Genomic DNA, 24,807 nt, shown 5'->3' on the forward strand with positions numbered 1-24,807 from the left:
CAATCAAAAGGCTAGGAAAAAAAGAGAAAAAAATGTAATATACTTCATAGAGCCAAAAAAAATTTTTAATGACACAGAAACTCGAGTAGAAAAAATTGGAGAATCATTGCACTGTCTGAGCATTGTAATTAAAAGGAAAAAAAAAGAGTTAAAACATCGCATTACAAGCAATATTAAAAGAAAATTACTCTATGTCTTATAATGAGAAGACAAAGTTGAAATAGAATTTACCAATCACTAGAAAGAAACCCCAAAATGAAAATTCCCATGAATATCACAGCCAAAATTAAGAGCTTTCAGGCTAAAGTATATTTATTGTAAGCATCTAGAAAGAATTCAAGTGTACCAAGAAGCCACAGGAGTAAAGGCTTATAGGCAAAAAAAAATAACTTAGGAAAAATTAACATAATGGTACTGGGGGCAGGAAGGGATGGGAGAGTGAACATTTCATGAAATAAATGACTAATAAGTATTCTTTAAAAAAAAAAACCCAGAGCTTCAGAGAAACTCTGAAATACAAGTACAGAAAGGAAGAAAAACCTAAAAAAGATAAACGTGAATAGTGATAAAGGATTAAATAAGGATAAATTCTTTATATTCAAATATGAGGAGATGATAGTGTTTCCTCTGAGTCCTATAATGTCCATAGAGTCCAGTTAGACAAAATCCTAGGAATAGTTCCTATGTCTTAATTATTTAAAGAGAGTGGAAGAGGAATATAGTGCAGGGAAAAGAAGGGTAAAGGAAATTCTCATATAATAAGAGTGCATGAAGTAGAGAGGTAGGAAGAGGTGTAGGAGTAGCTGATGCTTGAATCTCACATCTGGACTGGTCAAAGGGGAGGACAAATATATAGTTGAGTACAAAACATTTCCCTCAACGGGAAAAGAGGAGAAAGGAGAGGAGGAATTAGAGGGACTAGGAGGATAGATTAAGGGAGGGATTACTCCTAAGCAAAATAAATTCTAAGGCTATTTACAATTCTTTTTGAGGTAGCAAAGAATGGAATACTACTGTGCTGAATTTTAATTGGAATAATGACCAACTAGGATTTCAGAGGACTAATGATGAAATATGCTGTCCCAATTCCTGGTAAAAGATGCAGAATGAGATAAATATTTTTAGAACATGTCCGATATAGAATTTGTTTTTGATTGACTCTATGTGTATGTAATGAGATCTGTTTTTCTTGTGTTCTCAATTGGGATGAAAATAGAAGTTGGGGCACAAAGCTAGAGGTAGGTGGGAAGTAGAGTGTGAGAATGTGAATCTTGGCAGATTAAAACAAAATGTGGGAACTCTGAACACCACAATGACCGATTACAATTTCTGAAGACTCATGATGAAACATGCTACCCACCTCCTGACAAAGAAGTGTGATGGTAGTGCAAATTGAGATATGTTTTTAGAAATGGCCAATGAGAAATTTTGTTTTGCTTGAACTGTACATATTTGTAACACTGCTTTCTCAGTTGGAAGGTGGAAGTACAGTAGAAAGAGGGAGGAGGCTGATCTTTGAAAATAAAGTAAAATTTAATTTAAAAAAAGTAACAGCTAAGGTGCTTAGATAATTGACAAATTTTAATTATGGAAAGCAACAGAAGGTGCAGTGGAATTGTCTCTAGTAATCAGCACAGAAATTGTCAATATCCATAAACCAACAATCTATATTATTTATAGTAGATGCAAATAGAGATTAGCTATAGCATTTATAGAAGAGTAAGTGTGGAGTAATAGAAGAGTTCAGGTCTTGGAGCCAGAAGACCTGTATTTGGATCCTGTGTCTGACACTTAATAGTTGTGTGACCTTAGGCCTTTCTCTTGGAGGATCAATTTTCTTATCTGTAAAAGGTGGATAATATTTGCCTTTAAAAAGCCTTTGTACAATATTTATTTGTTTTAAAAAACAAACTTACAAAGTATAGCTACAAGAGGGCCTTTTTTATAATTATCAAAATAAGTATCTAAAACCAACCATCATATGTTATGAGAATATATACTAGAAACTTTCTCAATATTTCAGGGCACAAGGCAATGATGGAGAAATCCCAATCCACATAACAGTACAGTGCTTAAGATATTTGGAGTACAGTCTGCTAAAGCATACAAAATTCTTGTATAGATTGGTTAACAAAAAACTCTCTTTAAAGAAATAAATAACAATAGATAGAACATTCAAATAATTATGGCTGGGCCATGCAAATATTAACAAAAAAATGACAATAACTCATAACACTTTATGCCACATTTCATGACATTCTCAATGGATATATGACCATAATATTTAAAACAATACCATTAAAAATTTAGAAGAGAAGCAAATTATTATGCCTTCCATAGTTATGGTAAATAGATAGATTTTTTTTTTTTTTTTTTTTGGCTGAGGCAATTGGGGTTAAGTGACTTGCCCAGGGACACACAGCTAGGAAGTGTTAAGTGTCTTAGGTCAGATTTGAACTCAGGGTCCTCTTGACTTCAGGGCTGGTGCTCTAGCCACCCAGCTGCTCTAATATATTCTTAAATAAGGGATAGAGGCTGTTACAAAATATAAAATAGATAACTTTAATTATATGAAACTGAAAAGCTTCTGCACAAGCAAAAGTAATGCATCTAGGATAAAAAGGGAAGCCAGTCAATTGAGAGAAAAATTTTGTTTCACATTTCTTATATGAAATTTAAGTGTCCAAGATAAGTAAAAATTGCAAACATGACCATATCCCTTTATCACCCTTTATCACCAATAACAAATGCAAAACAAAGCACTTTAAAGTTTCACCTCATATAGAGCAAATTTGTGAAGATGACCAAAGATTGAAATAGTTGATGTTAAAGGTATTATGGGAAAATAATCTGACTAGTACATTGTTGTTCAAGCTTTAAGTCTGTACAGACATTTTAGGAAGTAATTTGGAGTCATGCAAATAAAGTAGCTAAAATATCCATACTCTGTGACTTAGAGATTCTACTAGACTTATATACCTTTAGGAGGACAATGACTTAGGGGTAGGGTGGGGGGTGAGAAGGTGGTTTGTGGATAACTGTCGATCTGCACCAAAATATAGTAGCTTTTTTTTTTTTAACGAAATAAAGAACTTTAAATAGATGAAGACAAGTAGACAAAGTAGCTGTCATTGACTGGAGAATGACTAAATATTCTGGTTCATGACTATAAATAGAATATTATAATAGAAAAAATGATGATGGATACAGAGAAGTTTGGAAAGATTTATATGATCTGACATAGTGTGAACAAAGAAAATACATATAATGATTACAATAATGTAACCAGAAAGAACAAATTTGAAACAATCAAAACTACAAAGCATGGCTCCAAAGAAGAGATTTGTGAAGACATCCTCATCATACTCCTTTGCAAAGGTGGGAGCTCTGCAGGTGACCATATTGCACATATGATCAAAGTTTTTCCATGTATTGATAATTTTTGCTGAAATCAGCATTTGTTATTTGGAATGGCTCTCTTGGGACTGAAGGAAATATCCTGGGAGAAATTTCAATGATGTAAGAAACATTAAAATTATCAATAAAAAATTTAATTTACATGATATTATCTACCCCAGTGATAAAATATATAAAATATATTGCTAAACATATATTAGTACTATTGAAATATCAGCTGTCATTACTGGAATGTATTTTTTTCCAAGTTTAATTCATCTTAATCTAAATCAAATCAGTGATTTTCAAATAAAGTTGTGTGGGGAAAAGTGGAGACACAGGTACAATAGGTAATTTCAGAAAACTGTCGTGCCTTTAATAATTCAAACCATTATTACTGACTAGGATATTTCTAGCATATAATTTCTTCCCTAACTTTTAAAAAAATACTACTTTGGTTTTGATATTTAGCTGCTTTAGAAGGAAAAAAAAAATTCCAGATCACAGTGATCAAAGTGAAGAAAGCAGTTAGCAGATGATTTACTTTATATGACACATTGAATAGAAATTATACAGTGTGTAGGTATTAAGTGAATAGTTAAATATAATTCAGAATGATTTGAAGATGGCAATACTTTTGCTTCTAGAAATAAGTCATATATTTTTGACGGCAGACTTAATGGTAAGAAGAGGTATAAATAGGTCAGCTTTTGGCATAGTGATTTGATTATTCTTTGAAATATAATTCATACATGTAGCCATTCTTTGTTTTTTCCAGTATGCAAATTAACAAACTATAATGAATATCTAACTTGTTTTTGCCATTGGTATCTTAAAAAACAGATCTTTTCCCTGAAGAATTGTATAAAAGAAATATAAAGAATAGAATTACTTACTAAATAAATGTGACATAAAAACCATACTTACTCCTTTAATTTCATGAAATTTTGCTTGATATAAATTGACTTCAGTTCTATTTAGGAATTTGAATTGCATTCATTTAATAAAATTATCAGGAGCACTGGCACTACATTGACTGACTTCCCAAAAAATATTGGACAAATACTTTTAGAGTTTTTAGAATTAATGATAATGACTCCATAATCTGTCTTTTAGAATAATAGAAATTTGAAGTCACTTCATTGGAGAGATTACAACCTTACATGTTAATATTAAGTAACATATTCTTTTAAGTAAGAAATTGTTCTCCATTTTTTTACACAAATATGTTTTAGTTTTAGTTTTATATTTTTAAAGATTATACACCAAAGTAATGGCGAATAATAAAAAGAATCTTTAGAAAAATTCTTACAAAACATGAAATCTCTTTAAAATATAGTTCTACAATTTGGAAAGACTTTAGAACTTCAATCAATGCAGTGACAAAACAAGATTCTAGAGAATGGCGTATGCTAACCCCTTCCTACCAGAAAGGTGATGGATTTTAAATGCAGACTGAGGCATATATTTTTAAACAAGACCAATATAGACATTTGTTTGGCTTGACTATGCATATCTGTTATTATTAAGGGTTAATTTCTCTTTTAATTTTTTCTTATTCTAATTGAGGGAGATACATACTTTTTAATTGGAAAAATAGTAACAATAAAATTTTTAATATAGTTTTTAAATATAATATTAGTACTCATCAAGAAACAAAAAATTATCATTTAGGTGCATAATTTAAATGGCAAACTGAAAGCTTTGAAAGTTTCCTTTACTTTTTTTTTAAGGGCTTGTTAAAAGAATAAAATTCCTTTATAATGTTTTTGTACTTTTTTAGAAATAAATTTTGAAACTAAAATTCATAAATAAAAATAAATTTGATTATTTATCAAATTAAACAGTACCTTCAACTAGTCTATGAATCATCACCTGAAATATATTGCATTGGTTGTGTTCATATAAACATGGATGTTGAAAAAGGAAAGGATGATCTGATTGCAGTCATTCTTAATTTGAGAGAAAAAAGGTACAAAGCAAAAAAAAAAATTGTCTTAATTCCTGGGAATTTTTCTCACAAATTAATCAAATTAGACATGTAAGAGAATAGATTTTAGTATGTGCCATCTATGAAACTATTCCTGTTTCTTTTCTTTCTCTAAATAGCAAAGTCATCCTAAGAATCCAAATGACAAGCATCGAAGCAAGAAATGTAAAGATCCCAAACCACGGGTTAAGAAGTTGAAGTACCATCAGTATATTCCACCAGATCAGAAAGGTGAGAAGAACGAGCCACAGATGGACTCCAACTATGCCCGTTTGCTACAGCAACAGCAGCTTTTCCTGCAGCTACAGATCTTGAGCCAACAGCAACAACACTACAACTACCAGACTATTCTACCTGCACCACTCAAGTATGGAAGATTTTGTCAATATTTTCTTTGCCAGGATATATATATGTTCTTTAACTGAGAAATCATGCTACTAAAGACTTAGAATTATACTTAAGCTCTTCTCTGTTGCTCTTTCCCTCATGAAGTTGATAGACCAGTAAGTAACTCTCTGATAACTTAAAAAGTCAATAATTGAGGGTTCAAACCCATCTTTAGTAGTATAATTTTGTATTCTACACAAGGGTCTCTGCAATTATCAGAAAAATAGAAGTGGCTGGTTACATACAATGCAGCAGTTATTTGAGTATCTCTCTGTGCTCAGCATAGCACTCGGTGATATGAGAGCCATATAAATATAGACACAGCTCTTCAAAGAAATTACAAGTGAGACGACTATTATACATGAAAAAATAGCAAATGATACAAGATAGTTAATAAATAGTTCAGTGACAACTTTTATTGTATAGATTGTAAATGGTTCCTTGAGATCCTTTCAGAGGATGCAAAGTTGAAATTATTTTCATAATACTGTGATAATTTACTTTCTTATATAGTAACATCGATACATTACACATGAACAAAAGCTCTGGGGGATGGGAGGGAGGAAGTCACTTGATAAGAGTAGAAAGCAATCTTAGGACCAAAAAGAACTACAATAAGAGGAGAAGAAAAGAGGTCATTTCAGGAAAAATAAACATGAGCGAGACACAGATACTTGCAACAATTACCAAACCCTTGTTTACTTATAGAAGTAATATAACTATAGTGAAGAGTTTGTATTGAGTATTAAGAAATATGAATAGACATAATGTGAGTGTATTAATAGGTGTATTATATAGAATATTGAATGGAAAATTTAGATTTGCTGTCAAAGAAGATAATCTTATAATGTCCAATACTTTATTATAGTGTGAAGGAGACTATAAGTTATAAAGCATAAGTTATGCCATTCCTACAAAAATGAAAAGAATGTATTTTAACTGTTGACCTGTTAAGTTTGGAAAAACTGTTTCGCTAGTTTGATCATAGAATGATAAATCTATGACTATTCTTGAAAATCATCTGCCAAGTTACGGAGAGATTTTGATATGCATCAGTAGAAGCAATATTCATGTTAATAATATTATATTTCCTTGAAAAAGAATAAAACTCGAGAGTCTTTGAAGAATTTTGAATATGAGAATGACATCACATCATAGTATAATGAAAATTATTCAACTTGAAAATCAGAAAATGTTCAAGTTCATGTACCTGTACTAGATAACAGTATATCTTGGAGAGGTCACTTGAATTTTCTGAGTCTCAGTTTCTTCATCTATAAATTCTTAAAACAAAACAGTCTTAAAAACCCCTTTAAGTCAAATAAATGTGATTCTGTTACCTATTAAAGGAAAATTAATCCAATGGAATAATAAATATCTGGGCTCCCTACTTCTTAATTTTCTCTAGTTAGGCCTCTGCTATAATTTTTTAAACTGGAAATGAAAAGGCGCATTGTACTATAGTAGTTGTATTAGTTAGGCAGAGACAGAGAAATATGTAACATTTCAAAAAAAAAAAATCAAAAGAACTTGGTTCATGGTAAAATGGTGTTCATCAATGGCAAGGAAATTTGGAGGGTTTGAAAGACCATGAATTCACTTTTGCTATTTTTTATTTTATTTTAATATCATCTTTTTATTTTCAAAATACAAGAAAGATAATTTTCAACATTCACTTTTGGTAAACCTTGTTTTCCAAATTTTTTTACTCCCTTCCCTCCCGTCCTGTACAGCAAGTAATCTAGTATACATTATATATAATCTAGTATACATTAAACATGTGCAATTTTTCAAAACATAGTTCCACATTTATCATCCTGCACAAGAAAAATCAGATCAAAAGAGGAAAAAAATTAAAAAGAAAAAAAAACAAGCTAAGAAAAACAAAAAAGGTGAAAATACTATGTTGTAATCCATATTCAGTCCCCCATAGTTTTCTTTCTGGATGCAGATGGCTCTCTCCATCATAAGTCTATTGGAATTGACCTGAATCTCCTTATTGTTGAAAGGAATCTATCCATCAGAGTAGTTCATCACATAATCTTGTTGCTATGTACAATGTTCTTTTGGTTCTGCTCACTTCACTTAGCATCAGTTCATGTAAGTCTCTCCAAGCCTTTCAAAATTCACTTCAGACTCAATTTATTAATTTTGAAGTGATTTCAAAACATTCTAGGAAGAGAAAAAAGAATTTTATCTAAGGAACTTTTTAAAAAATATATCCCCATAAAAGGTCTTATAGATTACATAGGAAGGGAGAGAGAAGATACTTCAATCTGAGTTCAAGTTCAGCATCTTTTTATCTCGAAGTAGATAACATGTTTGTTTCATCATGAGTCCTCCTGGAAATATGATCAATCTTATGTTAATCAATTTCCAAGTCTTTTAAAGTTATCTTTCCAATATCGTTGTTAGTATTTATATAAACTGATTTCCTAGTTCTGCTCACTTCACTTTGAATTGATTAATAGAAGTCCTTCTAGGTTTTTCTGAAACCATTTTCTTCATCAAATCTTATAGCACAATAGTATTATAGTATTCCCTCACCTTCATTATACTATGACTTGTTCAGCCATTGTTCAAATGATAGACATTTTCCCCTTATTTTTTCACCACCACAAAAAAAGAAAAAGCTGCTATAAATATTTTTGTACATTTGAGTCTTAATTCTTTCTTTGATATCTTTGAGGTATAGACTGAATAGTGGTATCACTAGGTCAGAGAGGAGACTCTTGAGGACCGCTTTAAATAGATTTATGGGCATAATACCAAACTACTTTCCTGAATAGTTTGGACCAATTTAGAGTTCCAATAATAGTACATTATAGTACCTTTCTTTCCTGAGCTTCTCTAGCATTTGTCATTTTCCTGTTTTGTCAGTTTAGTCAGTCGTGTAATTTGAAATGGTACCTCAGAGTTATTTTAATTTATATTTCTCTAAATATTAGTTGTTTAGGTGTTTATATTTATATCAGTTATAATACTTATGAGTATTAATTATTTATTTTTTCATATGGATATTGATAGCTTAAATTTCTTTCTCTAAGCCTGCCTATTCATAACCTTTGACTATCAATTGGGAAAGAATTCTTATTCTTATAAATTTGAATCAGAGTGTGTGTATATGTGTATGATGTATGCACATATGAATACTATTATATTAATATATATGTGGCATGTAATATATAATGTAAAATATATGCCTTAGAAGTAAGATCCTCATCAGAAAAACTTGTGGCAAAATTTTTCCCATAGATTCTTTCTTCTAATTTTAGCTGCATTGATTTTGTTTGTGCAAAAACTTTAATATAATGAAAATTATCCCATTTACCTCCTGTGGAACCTCTCTATCTCTTGTTGGTCATGAACTTTTCACCTATCCATAGAGAGCCAATTTTTTTTCCATATTCCTCTGATTTCCTCCTAGGCACAAAAATGCTCTGTGTGGCCTAAGATTTTGGACAGAACTTATCCAGTCTTCCATAGATTTCTTTCTGTCTCCCTAAGTTACTTTGGGCTGGAAAAATGACTCACTGTGACTTTTTCTTGGTTTTCTTTAATAGCTTTTAGTCTGGTTCACTTTTTTAGACTTTTGTAAGAAAGTTTAGAGGAAACTAGGCCATAATGTTTCCTCTCCATCACCTTGACTCTCCGTTGTTATCATACTCTTTCCATTCCAGTAGGATACTTCCCTTTGTTATGGAGCTTGAATGGTATACTGGATAACAGGCAAATAATAATAATTGTGTATTGAAGCTACTGCAAAGAAAACACAGGCTGTGAATCCATTACAAGAAAGTCTTTTCAATAAAAGTTATTCCATTTGCTATTCAGCGGTATTTACTTGGAGTAGGTGAACAAAGAAGCATCCTCCATATCTTCTACTAATTAAGAGATTTATTTGCAGTAACAAGCTCTTCACTTAAAATGAAAATACCACCAAAAAAGTTTACACTTTGTAGAGAATTGGGATGGTTAAAAAATGAAGTTTACATAAATGACTGAGAAACCCTGGCTGGAAAAAAAAATTAATAAGGTAGGCTTAAAATAATAGTAATAATAATTATGTTGTTAAATTTTACAAAGCACTTTTTATATTTTACATCATTTGACTGTGTAGCAGTACTGTGAGGTTTATGCTATAGGACATATTCCTTTTTCACCTGAGAAACTGAGTCACCAAAAGAATAAGTGACTTATACTACAAGTTTTAGAAACATAATTCTCTTCATTCAAAGTCCAGCACTACAAATCAACCCTTTGCTGTCCATGATACTGTGGTAAATATGTTGCCTTATTCTTATAAAATAAACCTTAAGGACTATGCAATGGGATCATTTTATTTCCTGCTATTTATTCATATTAAAAAGAAGAAGAAAATTAAACCGAGCTTTTTAATAGTCCTTTTGTCTTCATCTTAAGTAGTAGTTACTCTTTAGCATCTGCTTACTACTTAAATAACCACATTATAAACTGTGAAGAAAATAGAAAAGAAGTAGTGGTTGTTAGAAAAGCAGAAATACTTCATTTCATTCAAGTATAAGTAACTATTTTAATTCTATAGAGAGTTTGGACATAGGCTATTTCATGTATCCTTCAAACTAGGAATATAGTTTCCTTCATATTTTATTCATTTTAACACTCTCTACCTATGTGATTTTGAGCAATCATTTAAATTCTATGTATCGATTTCCTCATCTATAAAATAGGATAATAATAGCACTTATCTCCTAAGGTTAGTCTTAAAGGAACAAATGAAATAATAATTTTAAAGTGCTTATATAAATGTTAGCTATTTATAAATATTATTCTTTCATTACAAGAAATTACATTTTGATATCTTATGGAATTCCTGATACTGGAAAGAGACCTAGCTGCCTAAGGAGTAGCAAACTGGCCCATATTGGTAACAAATATATATGTATTAGGGAGAATTCCCATTGTCACCAGCAGGATTAAGCCTAAAATTGCTTACACTTCTAATCTGGGCGAGATATTGAGAACCCAGTATCACCTATCCCACCCTATTCCCCCCCCCAAAAAAAAAGACTCCACAAGAAACTCTAGTAAGTAAAATCTAGACTTTAATTGTAATGAATTATCTTTGAATACAGTCCTCTTGAAACATATTCTATAGCTTTTCAAGAATATGTAGTCTCATCTCTTTTTTTCCTATAATATTTCATTTTTCCAAATACATGTAAAAGTCATTTTCACCATTCATTTTTAAACATATTTCCATATTTGTCAAGTTGTACAATAAAAATCAGCTCAAAAGGAGGAAAAATACAAGAAAGAAAAAAAGAATAAAAGGTGAAAATCTATGCTTCTATCTACTTACAGTCACCATAGTTTTCTCTCTGAACGCAATTGGAATTTTCCATCCTAAGTCTTTTAGAATTGCCTTGAATCATCACAATGATGAGAAGAGCCAAATCCATATATGTAGTCTCTAACTACAAATATTTGTTGACCCTGGTATTCACCAAATAGTATTTATTTAAACAGGTTAAATATTTTTAACATGCAAAATATCTAGCATCATTTTAAAATGCTTTTCATATATTCAAAAAGTACTAAATGAATTAATTTTAATTCATTTGTTTGTATTAGGGAGACATGAAAAGGTTACATATATCATGCCTACACTTAGGGAATTTGAGTATATTTGGGGAAACCAAAAAAAATTTTTTTCACTAAATAAAGCAGAAAATAATAACAGTGTGGTAGAATTAATGAATGAATAAATGAATGAAATAGCCTCTGAAGCTCTATCAGGAAGAAGCCAGGTTCAGTTAAGACATGGAAGTATAAAAAGCAATCATCCTTCTCCTTCCCATGTTTGTGGGCATGAATCACTCACCAAACCACAGAAAAGAATCTCAGAGACCTTGAAGCTTAATACCTTCATCTTAACAGCTGGGAAAATGAGTCAGAGGAAGATGACTTTCCCAAAGACACATAGCCTCAGGGGGCGACCAAGGAAGTGTTATTATTTGCCCCTATCAAATTCTTTCTGATTGTGCTGTCCCTTCCTTCCCCTTCTCTTCTGGATCTTTTCTTTTTGGATGAGATCAAGATAGGAGGGGAAATTATTTGGAACCCTTTCCCATCTCATCTTCTGTAAAGATAAACAAAAGCTACCTTCACCTCTAGCCCAGAAAAGTCAGAAATAACAATGTATTTGAATGTTCCTGAATCCTTTTTTCAAGGGGCAGGGGTGACACTCCAGACAGGTTTGGGCTCAGGTTTTGTGGGAGTTGGGCTCTTTATTTGCCTTTTGTTGTAAGCAAGTCTGGCCTAATTCTTTCAACAGCAAAGGGTAAAACAAGGATTCACAACAGACTTTGCCAGTTCAGGGGAATCCTGCCTCTGCTAGAGGCTGGCCTGGAATCCTAGTGGATCCCTAGTACCTGTGGGTCCTTGGCACCTTGAGCCTCATGAGTGAAGGGCAGGTGGGACCAAAAAGTGTAGGGGCTGAGATTCCAAAGGTACCATCACCCAGAAACCAATCCCCCCTTCTTTTACACACATGACCCCATAGTCCAATAATACCTACAGATTAATTATCTTGATGTCAGAGCTGATTTCAGCTCTAATCTCTGATCCCAGAGATACCTTCTTCTTTGATACCTTTATTGGCTGTATGATCCTGAGAAGGTTACTTTCTCAGTGCCCACATACAAGTCTCTAAGACTTTTAAGTTACAGGATATTTGCTCTTTTTCATTATTAGAGGGAGTTTCTTTGTCAGGAGTGTTCCCTATACCAAAAAATTCTCTACACCAAAAAAATCTCATGAATAAAGCTCCCTACTTTGTCTTTCCTCTCTATACACACACACACACCCCACACCCCACACCCTAAAAAATAATGGCATATTATACAAAAATTGAGAACTATATGAAAGGATGTAGAGTTGATCAGGCAAGGCTTTTTAATTGAGGTGAGTTTAAATGTGCAGATAAGAGAAACGGTATGAACAGAGGCATGAAGGTGGAAAAAAACTATATGGATAAGTCAGGCTTAACTGAAGTGAAGAAGCGGTACTGGTTTTAACTTTGGAAGCATACATTCAAGAAAAAGGGTAAGAGATATAGTTGATGGCCATGAATACTGATCTAATAATCTGTCTTCTGAGTAACTAGAAGACCATTGCTAAAAAAAGATGAAAGGCAGTATTTTAAAGAATAATTTGATATTTCCTTATCAAATGAACTAACATGGAAGAGGATTTGGGGATTTAGGTAGCTGCGTATTTTCTAAATGTGAAGGGGGATCATACCCTTATTTTGTCAGATATACATAAAAACATCATACTATGCAAAGAATACATTAGCAACTACTACTTTTCCTACTAGAAAACCAGAACCATTGTATTCTAAGCCTGGATGATTTGAAAGTAATAATTTTAGAAAAGAAACTTATGCACTCATATGAACTAATAAAAGGCAAATACTCTAGAAGAAATACATTAACCTTTTGGTGGACATGCTTATTTTTTCATTCAATGCCGGTTTTTCCTTATATAACAGTTGGAGTGACAATAGATTTCGTAAATTTCACTAGTCCTTGTCATTAAGACTTCAAGGTGTTTTCTAAAATCTGAAAAAGATTTTAAGTCATTTGTATAAAAGTAAAAGAAAACTTTTCTCATCTCTAATCTGATTATATATATATCAAGTAGTTGGGAAATAAAATAACTGCCCTAATAAGGAGATAATGCTTTTTAGTTATACTGTCTCTTAAAAGGACAGATTCTAAAGCAAACCATTCACATAAGGTGCCAAAACATAGCAAAGAGTAATATTGACACCTGTAATACTTTCTAGGGAAATTATGTCTATCTAGATTTATAGCTGTTTTATATACTACGACTTAGTTAATATGGTCATAGTTCACATGTTAAATTTAGCAAGCTCTTTTCATTGAAAATAGATCTTTTCTGTCAAAACAACATCTTATCTGTAAGTTTCTCAACAGGGCTATCAGGTTAAAAAATCTAATAAATGCTAATTTATAAAAGAAAAAAAATGATGAATCAGTCCTATTTGTTCTGAAAAATATTCACTTCATAACTTAAGTCAAACCTTATTCCATATTCATAATTATATTGAAAAAGTATAGTACTGTTTTAGATGAGATCAAGATAGGAGGGGAAATGATTTGGAACCCTTTCCCATCCCATCTTCTGTAAACTGAAGAACTGAACTGAACTGAAAAACATAGGTTGAAGAAAATGAGTAATGTTGGGACAGTGAACTTATTTTTATATAAAATTTCAAACTAGAAATTTTATATGGTAATGATAGCTAATAGTCTTCCAAAATGCATGTAAAGAATTTGTTGCTGACAAATTCATATTTTAGACCAAATAGTTGCTCTGCTAAAATTGAGCAAAAACATATAAAACTATGGATTTGATTTTCTTTTTCTTTTGAAGGCCATTAAATGACAAACATAACAGTGGAAATGCAACTTTGAGCAATAATGCATCTACAACAGGAGCCAACACGAGACAGACTACTTCTCTTCCTATTAGAAAACCGGGACCACTGCCTTCTAGCCTGGATGATTTGAAGGTAATAATTTTTTAAAAAAGAAACTTAGCATCCATATGGACTAATAAAAGGCAAACCTTTTATTAATTTATTATATAGTATTAATTTGTTAATACTAAATACTATGACCATTTTCTATATTTAGCAAATGAGAATGATTTCCTTTAAAAACTCTAACTTTAGAAGAAATACATTAACCTTTGGAGGGACATGCTTTTTTTTTCCCTTCAATGCTTTTTCTTCCTTATTCTTGTGTATAAATTAATTGAAACCCTTAGAAAGTGTTTTAAAGTCATTCCAATTTAAACAGGAAGGAAAAAAACTACATAAATATTATTGAATGCCAGGTTTGGACTCTAGCAGATATTTTGTTTAATGCACAAGAAAGAAGTATACACTAATACTGTTTGTTTTTTAAGATCCTTAACAAAAGAATAAATTCACTAGCATACTCCTATTTCACTTAAGAAGGCTATGAGATGGCTTCATATACAGAGTGTCCCAAAAGAATTAGCATATCAAGCTCTAAATAGCTTACAGATGCACTAATTCTTTTCGGAATACTTTGTATATATTTTGAAAAGCATATTCTTGGAATTAATTGTTTTTTATATAACCAAATGCAAAAGCCTTCCTAACTAAATGAACATATTTCATTTGGTTAAATTTTTTTTAAATGCCTCATATCTTCACAATATTTTATTGCAGACTTATATAAAAACTTCATCTCCTAAAAGAGAAAAATAATTTAATCTTAATATTTTCTATCCAGGTAGCTGAACTGAAGATGGAATTGAAGTTAAGGGGTTTACCAGTGTCAGGCACCAAGACAGACCTAATTGAACGTCTGAAACCTTACCAAGAGCTTAATAGTGGTATTTCCACCAGCAATGCTGTTGCAGTATCCACTTCTACTGTAGCCACTAGCAATCCAGAAGTTACTATGGCATTCCCAGTTACATTAAATAATTCTGTTGCTAGCACCATTCCCAGTTTTAAGTCAGAAACATCATCTACTGGAACAAGTAGTGTGACACATACTGAAACCATCAGTTCCCCTCTGCCGATCTCCCCATCTCCTTCAGAACACTCCAGTCTTAGTACTGATGATACTAATATGACAGATACTTTCACAGAAATTATGACTATGATGTCCCCCTCCCAGTTTTTAAGTTCATCTCCTTTGAGGGTAACAAATAATGAAGATAGTCTAAGTCCTACCTGTGGAGGCCTATCAAACATGGAATTGGATGTGGCTGAAAAGGACCGAAAGCTTCAGGAGAAAGAAAAACAGATTGAAGAGCTAAAAAGGAAACTGGAACAAGAACAAAAACTTGTGGAAGTACTAAAAATGCAACTTGAAGTTGAAAAACGGGGACAGCAGCCACTACCAGCACCCCAGCCCACAGCTAATTCTGTAAATAATGTAGATCAAAAGCATGTCATTCCTGCTGTTAAAGATGAGAATTCTCTCCCTGACTGTTCTAGCTCAAGGCAATCAATATCAGGAGCCAGCCATTCTTTAGGCCAGTCAGGATCTACTGCTGGCCAGAACCTAGTTGCCAAAAAGGCCGTAGTTATCAAGCAAGAGGTACCTGTGGCCAAAGCTGATCAGCAGAACATCATCTCTCAGTATTATGTGAGTTCCCAGAGACATCCTCAAACCACAGTTGTTGCTCAGCCTCAAGCTTTACTAACCACCCAAACTGCACAGCTGCTACTTCCAGTGTCTATCGAGGGTTCAAATGTTACTTCAGTTCAACTACCAGTAGGCAGTATAAAATTACAGGTGTGAAGTTTACCTTTTAACTACTCATTTTTCCTTTAAATCAAAATGAAAATTTATTCATGATTAATTGGTAATGGAGATACAAAATAGTTGTAAAAAACTGGCAGGGTTATTCAAATCTAAATATTTAGATAGCACTCTTTAAATAAAATAAATTTTTTTCAAACTTTCCCCTTTGTTTTCTAAGATCTTGAAGTGCATAAAGAAGAGGTTCCATATCACTATGTAGATTATCCCAGACATCATCCTCTTGGCTAAATTTCATTCATAATATCTTGATGAATTATCATCTAACTTCATCATATTTTTAACTTTACAGATCAAGAAAATGAATGCCAGAGACTTTTCCAAGAATATTAGTAGCAGAGTTAAGACAGGAAATAAAATTTTTAAATTCTTAGACCTTGTGATCTTTATGATCAATGTCTTTGTATTTTAATATATCTTTTACATATGTGTATACATATATATATATATTTTTTTTAATTAATGGCATAGACAGATTATGGAGTACTTAAAAATGCATAATTATATTCATGCAAGAATAGTTTAATTTTGAATTACAGAAAAGATAAAGTGAAATTTGGCAAGGAGAATGTTAAGAGAAACTACTATTAGCTATGATCATAGGATCCTTATCCATGTTTAGACATTTATTTATGTTCTGCATATTTTATACCTTAAATCATTTGGATAAGCTTTCTCTAAAATAGATGAACAAGATAAAATGTAAATAGGACTCAAGTACATCCTTGTAAGAAAACAATGAGATTATTAAATTATTTTATCATGATTAGATTACTATACATTCCTTTTATTACAATTTCTTGTTTTCTCAAAATAGTGAAGTAAAAACAGTTGCTGTGGATTGTTTGTTTTTTAAGGAAAAATAATGGATCCATGAATTCTAATCTTTGGATTAGGATTTCTTAGGTATATGTAAACAAAACCAAATTCTGTCATTTAAAATACAATAATTAAAATTTAAAATAAACAATTATCTTAGCATATTTTGAAAATTAAGTTTCTGCATCCAAAAATCTGGCAGTTAAATCTTCATTGGTTTCTATAAATGACAGTAGCACATTCATTAATATTTGTCTCTCAAACTATTTATTCTTACTGATTTACTATAAACGAGGCTTTGAAAGCACTGCTTTTTCTTTAATTTTTGTCTTCACATGATTAAATGAATAATTTTTTATTCTTCTCCTAGGCTCCACCGCAAGTAGGAATTACAACTCAGCCCCAAGTATCAGCTCCTGTATCTCCCTCTGGCTTAACCCAAACATCCCATCCAAAACAAGACAATTTCAACCAAGTACTCAACCAGCCTCAACAAATAAGAAAGGTTTGTAACTACTAAAGTGGAGCAGTAGACATTGAATTGTTGTTCAGTCATTTTCAATCATATCCAACTCTTCATGACATCATTTGGGGTTTTCTTGTCAAAGATATTGGAGTGGTTTGCATTTATTTCTCTGGCTCCTTTTACAGCTGAGTCAGACAAGGTTAATTGACTTACCCAGGATCTCACAGCTTGTAAATAGCTAAGGCTGGATTTGTACTGTGAGTGTTCCTGATTCCAAGTCAACATTCTCTTCACTGTGCCATCTACTTAACTTAGACACAGAATATCAATTTATTATTGTAAAATAATAGTCATTCTAACTTTTTTGTCTCCAAGAATAAGGAATGATACATAAAACATCTGAATCTCCAGGTTACCTGAATAATTTATAACACAACTCTTAATTGGAGAAATGGGCAATCCTCCAAAATCTATTCAAATAGTCTTTCTAAGTGAAAGCATATATCTTCAATTATATTTTTCAAAAATTCAAATCAAGAACGTTTTAAAAATAAAATCTTTCTCATCAGAAAAAAAAAAAAAAAACCTATGGAAAGAATTAAAGTCATTAGGCTCAAATTAACTACATCCTAAATGTACTTTGAAAAAAAAATGTGTGATGGCTAAGCCATTATCAGCTATCTTTGATAGATAATGAGACTAAGAGAGGTGCTTCAGGCCTGGAAAAGGATAAATGTTCCAATTCTCAAAACAGGGAAAAGAGTAGAATCTGAGAACTGAAACTCAATAAGTCTGATTTTGATTAATGGCAAAATTTCAGAATATATTTTAAAGATTACTAATCATGTTTAAATATTTAGACATGATGATTTTTTTTTTTTAAGCCAGCATGGATCCATCCAAGAATATTTTACTTTTTTGGCTACTAAACTGGTAAATCAAGAAATAATGCAAATATACAAATATATACAAATACAAATATAATTGAGCTAGCTTTTAGCAAAGCTTATAACAAGATGGGGAGCCTTGGACTAGATAGTAGCTAAATGAATTTAGAACTGTTTAAATGGCCAGACTTGATTGAAAATTGAGGTCTCTAGTAAATGAGCCCCCTTATGTTTGTTTGACATTATTATGAACTTAACAAATTTGCAAATGACACAAAATTATAAAGAATAACTGGCATATTGGATGACAAAGTCAGGACTAAAAAGATCTTGACATTTATGGAATTATCTAGAACATAATTTAAAAGGATAAAACTAATGTTACACATCAGTTGAAAGAAATCAACTTCATAAGTACAAGATGAAGGTAGTAGTATTAATAGTTTTTTTTTTTTTTTTTAAACAACCAATCAGTTGTATGATAATGGCAGTCATAAAACCTAAGAAAAGCAGAATAAGACTAGAAAGGTGATAGTTCTGATTCGGTGATGTCTGGATATTGTTTGGTTCCTTGAGCATTTGGAACGGTGTTTTATGAAGGACACTAATGACCTTTATCATATCTAGCAGAAAGCAACCTGGAATGGCCTTGAAGAAATCCTTTGAGATCATTCCATATGCAGATACATTGAAGGAATCAGTATGTGTAGATTGAAAAGGAGTATGCTTTAGGAGAGTTAATTGTTGACATGAAAAGGGGTTTAAATTTATCTTGCTTGGTTCTAGAGGACAAACAACAAATAGGCATTGCAAAAAAAAAAAAGAGAGAGAGAGAGAGACTTGGATGTGATGCTATTAAAAAAATTTTCCTAATGATTAGAGCTAAACAAAAATGGAATAGAGCTTGGTAAATTAATTTTCCCTCATTGGAGGTCTTCAAGCATGAACTGGATGACTATTGATGAACTATAGCAAGGTATTTTTGTTCAGGTGTGGATTAGACTAAAAGACCTCTGAAAGTTTCCTTTTTTTAATTCTTATATTCAGTAATTCTCTGGCTGAAAGCTATCAGAACTGGTTTACCATCCTAGCTCTAACACTAACTGTAGTTACATGACCTTGATAACAATCATTAAATGAGAGGTGCCTTTAAGTTATTTTTTAAAAGAATGACAAAAGTTGCTAGAATTCTAGTAGGATTCTGATTATCCACTAGATGGAGCTATAAAAAGTATATCCTTGTAAAAGAAAACTGTTTTCAGGAATATAATCATAGGATCTAGAAATGTAAAAGCTAAAACTCATCATTTTACAGAGGAAACAGATACAGTAAGTTCAATTAATTTATTCAAGGTTCTAAGACAGTGCAGGTCTTTCATCTCCATATCAATGCTCTTTTTTACCATATTATATAACAGTATTCTTCTGAAAATACTTTTTAAAAATATACATGAAAAAAGAATTTATATCCTGGCAATTAGATGCACATATTGATATCCATTAATGAATTAATAATAACTTTTTGTTGACTTAGGAGAACAGATAGAAGTTTTATCTTAACTCAAATATAAGTATATGCATTCTTTTAGGATTAACTCTGAGAAAGTCTACCAATGTTACACATACAATAAGTGATCAGATGTTGTGAACTAAATGATAAATTATTAGAAAATGATTGCACCAAGCCCAGAGTACCTACTAGAGGGGAACTTCAGAAGCCATTTAGATTCCTTCATTTTACACGTAAAGGAAAATGAGATATTTGCCCAGGTTAACACAATAGCTAAAGTGTTAGTTGAATCTAAGTATTCCTGACTCTAAATCTAGTCCATGATGGTTTTTCATTATACATTATCTAAAAGTTAATAATTTAAATATATAAAGGACTTGGGTGTTTAAAAAAAAATCCTTTTTTCCCTCCTTTGGGGGCCGCCTTCCTAACTCTAGGACTGACTAGCTGTTTTTTCCTGATTTCATTAGTATAATTTTTTTGTCATTAGAACCTATTATTTAGAAAGATGAAAAGTAGAATCAATGGGTCTTTGATGTTTAAGTTAGATAACAATTTTATACAGCAAGTGGTTAATTCATGGAGCACATAAAAATCCCTTCCAAACTTAAACATATAAATAGACTTAAGAAAGAGCAAAATAAGTTTATAGATTGAATCATAATGAGTTTTTAAAAGAAGCTAGGGATATTTGGATTTTATTGATCTTTTAATGTAGACATCAAAGAGAATAAAAAGTGTGATGATCTCTGACAATAATATGCCCCTTGGTATCAGTGTCAGAGATACAAAATTGACTAAGTTGGCAAGTGGTTTAACTTGTTAATTCATAAGTTAATTTTTCTTTTGTTCATGAATAATTCAAGAAACAGTAAGTTGATTGGAAAATATTGATCCATTTCAGATTTTTCCATCTAGCTCACCATCAAATACAGTATTTTCCTATCAGAGATCACCTGTAACAACAGTTCAGCAGCCATTCATTAATAACACATCCAACAATGTTCTTCAGGCCAGGAACACTCAGGTTCCTTCAGTGCAAAATGGACCTAGCACTACCAACAAGGTAATCTTCTGTTTGTCATGTAGCAATGTTCACACTGAATACATTTATTTGACAACATAATCCCTTACTGCAAAATGGCTTTGTACTTATATTATAAATAATTAAGCAGAAAAGATGGAAAATTGTATTTGCTGGAATCTTCTAAAATATATGTGTGTGTATGTGTGTATGTATAATACATACTAAAAATGTAAATAACAAAATATATTAATATTGTTAAAATATATAGCAATATTTGCTAGAAACTACTTTTGCTATTTGCTTCACAGTGTTGCATAATGAGCATTCTTTGTTAGCATTATTTGGCTATTCACTGTTTGTGATGAAAAGTATACAGGAAGAGTACAGATTTGGGTATTACAATAATATGTTTCTCGACTTTGTTTGGCCCAGCCTGATTCTCCTTCTCAACCTCAGCAGTTTATCATACAACACTCTCTGTTTGGCAACACAGTCACCAAGACAAAAGATCCCCCGCGATATGAGGAAGCCATAAAGCAGACTCGAAACATACAGTCATCTTCACATACAGAGGTAAGAAAAGGCTAGTCATGATTAGCAGCTGATAAAAAATGTTCAGAGTGAAATTTTCTATATCTTTATAGCTTTCACCATATCTTAGCGATTCCCTTGCTTGAACCAAGTGTATCTGCTATATGAGAAACAACAAACTTTCATTATTATTTATGCATTATAAGCAGTAAAATTGGTAATTAATACTAATTTAAACCTATATTAAGAGTCAAAACAATTACACTAGATTTGTTCATGTTCAAAAATAAAGTTCATCATTGCTTTTCTTTTCGACGGAAAAATCTGTTATTTAGATTCCTTATCTCCCCAAAAACCTTCCAGCTTTTAGTTCTGTAACCAGCCCTACAAATGTGGCCTCCAGAAGGCTTTTTGGCATCCAGGCAGCATCATGTTGCCTTCATACCTTGTTCATTCTGCCTCCTTCCAAGCTTTTTGATCTCATGCTTACCTGTAGTACTTGTGATAATCCAAATTTTCCACTTCAATACTGAGCTCCATTTGCCTTTATGAACTAACTCAAATCCACTGACCTTTCAATTCTGTCAACATTTATATTGCTACAGATGTCTTTATGAGATATATATGTGTAAATATCTATATCATATATATGTGTGTGTATATCTATATCACATATATATGTAAAATCACATATATTATTTTATCCAATTAAATTGTAAATTCCATGAGGTTATAGAGACTTGACTTTTTGTTTACTGAATAAAAGTTTGAAAACCATTCTGTGTAATAAGCTTTTTTTACTCTATCTTTGGCAGAGAAACATCCTCCAAACATAAAAAGTCTTGTTGAGGATGGGGGCAGCCAAATTTGAAGTGTTATCTTTACATATGCACAGCAAGCATCCACACATAAAAACTCTATCTAGAAATTAACAATGTTATATGGTCATAAGGAAAAACTGTTATGAGGCAGACAAGTGATACAGTAGGTAGAACACTGGCCCTGGAGTTAGGAGGACCTGAGTTCAAACCCAACCTCAGACACTTACTACATGTAGGACCTTGGGTAAGTCACTTAACTCTAATTGTCTCCTCTCCTTTCCCACTCCCCTCCCAAAAAAGAAAAAAGCGATTATAATTTGAATTACATGAACAAAATAAGAAAAAGAAATTATATGCCTGAGCTTGAGTAGCAAGTAGTAAGCCAAAGTAGTAGTGGTTGTTTTAATGTTTGAATTGATTTCTTTTTTATTATATCTGCTGGATATTTATTTTGGAGAGTAGATTGTATATAAAAAAGATGAGAGGGAAGAGCTAGGGTACAACAAAGAGAGGAAAAAGGTAACTGGAAGGCAAGGACATTCTCAAGGAATTTTCCTTGGAAGAAGTAAGTAGTATGGGACAGTGAAGGGATATTGGCAGTTAGATTGTATTCATTTACTTCTTCCTGTTGTCTAGAATAATTCACTTGAAACACTCCTGGCTCACTGATACGGTGTGTGGTGTGGTCCGCCTACTGTCATTGTTTTTCCCCCATTGGTGCTTTGTAAGAAGTGATAACCCTTAGCCTTTTTTTTTTTTTAATTTATCCTTATCTTTTGTTATTTTGTATTGAATCCAGTTGATAGAATTTCTACTGCAGTGTGGCAATAAGCCATGTTGGCAATAATCCAAGTGGGACTCCAAAGGAATGGAAATGTAGCACTCAGTTATGTTAAATTCTGTTCTGAAGCTTAGATGAATGTAGGATTTTCACTGCTTTATTAAGAGATTACCAAAAAAACAAAAGTATGGGTCTCTTTGACTTGAGGGGTGCTGATAAGAACACTTGGAGATTTTCAGAGTACATATTTATATAGTGAGGCAAATTTCAGCATCATTTCTCTGTCATTGGTATATGCTAAGTGAGCCCAGTGAAGTAGCTGGTTGGGTGTATATTGTATTTTTGTTGTTACATTCTAGTCACAAGCTGGCAATTAAATTGAATTCTTTGGCAAAACTTGAAAGTGTAGCATTGGACTTTCTTGATTACATGTGCAACATAACAATTTTGGAATATATGCTTACTCCTGTGGATAGATTGCCCATTTTAAGGTAACTGTGGCTTAAATGGCACATTTGTTTAATAAGTAAGTAATATTATTTACAGCAGTAATTAAAACCCAGATTTAAAGTTTGTTTATAATATAGGAGAAATTCACATATCTCGTTCATGTTCTGAATATAAAATAAATTATGAATCAGATATTTAAAGTTCTACTTTCCCATTTTTTGCATGATTATATGGCTTGTAAAGTCTTTTATTAAATAGTCTAATAGAAAATGATACCAGCATATTTTTGAATGTGTCATCTCAGAATCATGAAGAATACTAGAAGCTTGCTAATCAGATCTCTTTTTGTCAAATTTTATTTAGTCAGGCATGAAGCAAATGATACAGACCACGCTAATACATGGGGAAGAGAGTTTTAACAGCTTGTTTAGCATTATGTCTCATTTTTGAAAAAGAAAAATGGGTAATTGACAGTCAGAATAGTCTCATTCTGTGGTTACCATTACCACATGACATTTATTCTCCAAAGATGTGAACTCAATGTTTTTCTATATCTTTATATTCCTTGCCTCCTTTGTGCTCCTATTCTCTCCCAAAGCAAAGTAGAAAGGAAAAAATTGGCTAGTAAATATGTGGAAAGAAGCAAAGAAACTCATTTGAAGACATTTTCCACAAAGCCTTTACTGCTATAATTCTCAAAACAAAATCTCTACACAATTATAAAAATAGCAGTCTTACTAGAACTAATGGAATCAGCTAGCTTTGACATATCAATGAACTAGTAGTCAGAAGACCTGTCTCCTAGATTTATTTCTGCCATTGACTAGCCTTATGACAATGTACAATTTTCTTTACCTTCTCTGAAACTATTTTCTACTCTACCAAATAAGGCAATCTTAAAAACATTGTATAGTTTTCTTGGGTGGCTTCAATTTAATTCTTTGCAAAAAGAAAATTAATCTTTATTTTTTCTATTGTAGATTTCCAATGCACATAGTCAACAGATGGATGACCTCTTTGATATCCTCATTAAAAGTGGAGGTGAGTCAAAAGTTTCAGTAGAATATGTTCAAGAAAAGAAGTTAGACATTTCTAGTTTTCTCATTGAGAAAGAGGAAAATTATTTTTAATTTTGATACTATTGAATATATCAATACAGTAAAATTCAAAGTTTTTACATAGCTCAAGGTTTTCCTTTTGGCCTATGAAAATGTTAGAAAATGTATTAATAGTAAGGTATTAAAAAGCACTATACATATGATAGAAATTTATTAACAAACAAGGCACTGATTCTATTTCAGGCACTGCAAAAAATACAGCTGTTACATTTTAGAGACAACATTTTTCACCAATCTACATGTTAGAA

At 31.9% G+C, this 24,807-nt stretch overlaps 1 protein-coding gene across 7 annotated transcripts in view; it reads left to right on the forward strand.

Annotated features, from left to right (window-relative positions):
- MRTFB (myocardin related transcription factor B) overlaps window positions 1-24,807 on the forward strand; it is a 240,255-nt gene that overhangs the window by 206,892 nt on the left and 8,556 nt on the right. For 6 of the 7 annotated variants that reach the window (XM_031944439.1, XM_031944460.1, XM_031944454.1 and 3 more), the window contains 7 exons: window positions 5,506-5,753; window positions 14,216-14,354; window positions 15,106-16,122; window positions 17,339-17,473; window positions 20,736-20,897; window positions 21,291-21,431; window positions 24,422-24,482. In XM_031944439.1, the coding sequence (XP_031800299.1) occupies window positions 5,506-5,753; window positions 14,216-14,354; window positions 15,106-16,122; window positions 17,339-17,473; window positions 20,736-20,897; window positions 21,291-21,431; window positions 24,422-24,482 (1,903 nt within the window). The remainder of the gene's footprint in view (window positions 1-5,505; window positions 5,754-14,215; window positions 14,355-15,105; window positions 16,123-17,338; window positions 17,474-20,735; window positions 20,898-21,290; window positions 21,432-24,421; window positions 24,483-24,807) is intronic. The other variant, XM_031944470.1, reaches the window with a different exon arrangement.

This window comes from Sarcophilus harrisii, chromosome 1 (genome assembly GCF_902635505.1).
Source record: "Sarcophilus harrisii chromosome 1, mSarHar1.11, whole genome shotgun sequence".
Lineage (NCBI taxonomy): Eukaryota > Metazoa > Chordata > Mammalia > Dasyuromorphia > Dasyuridae > Sarcophilus > Sarcophilus harrisii.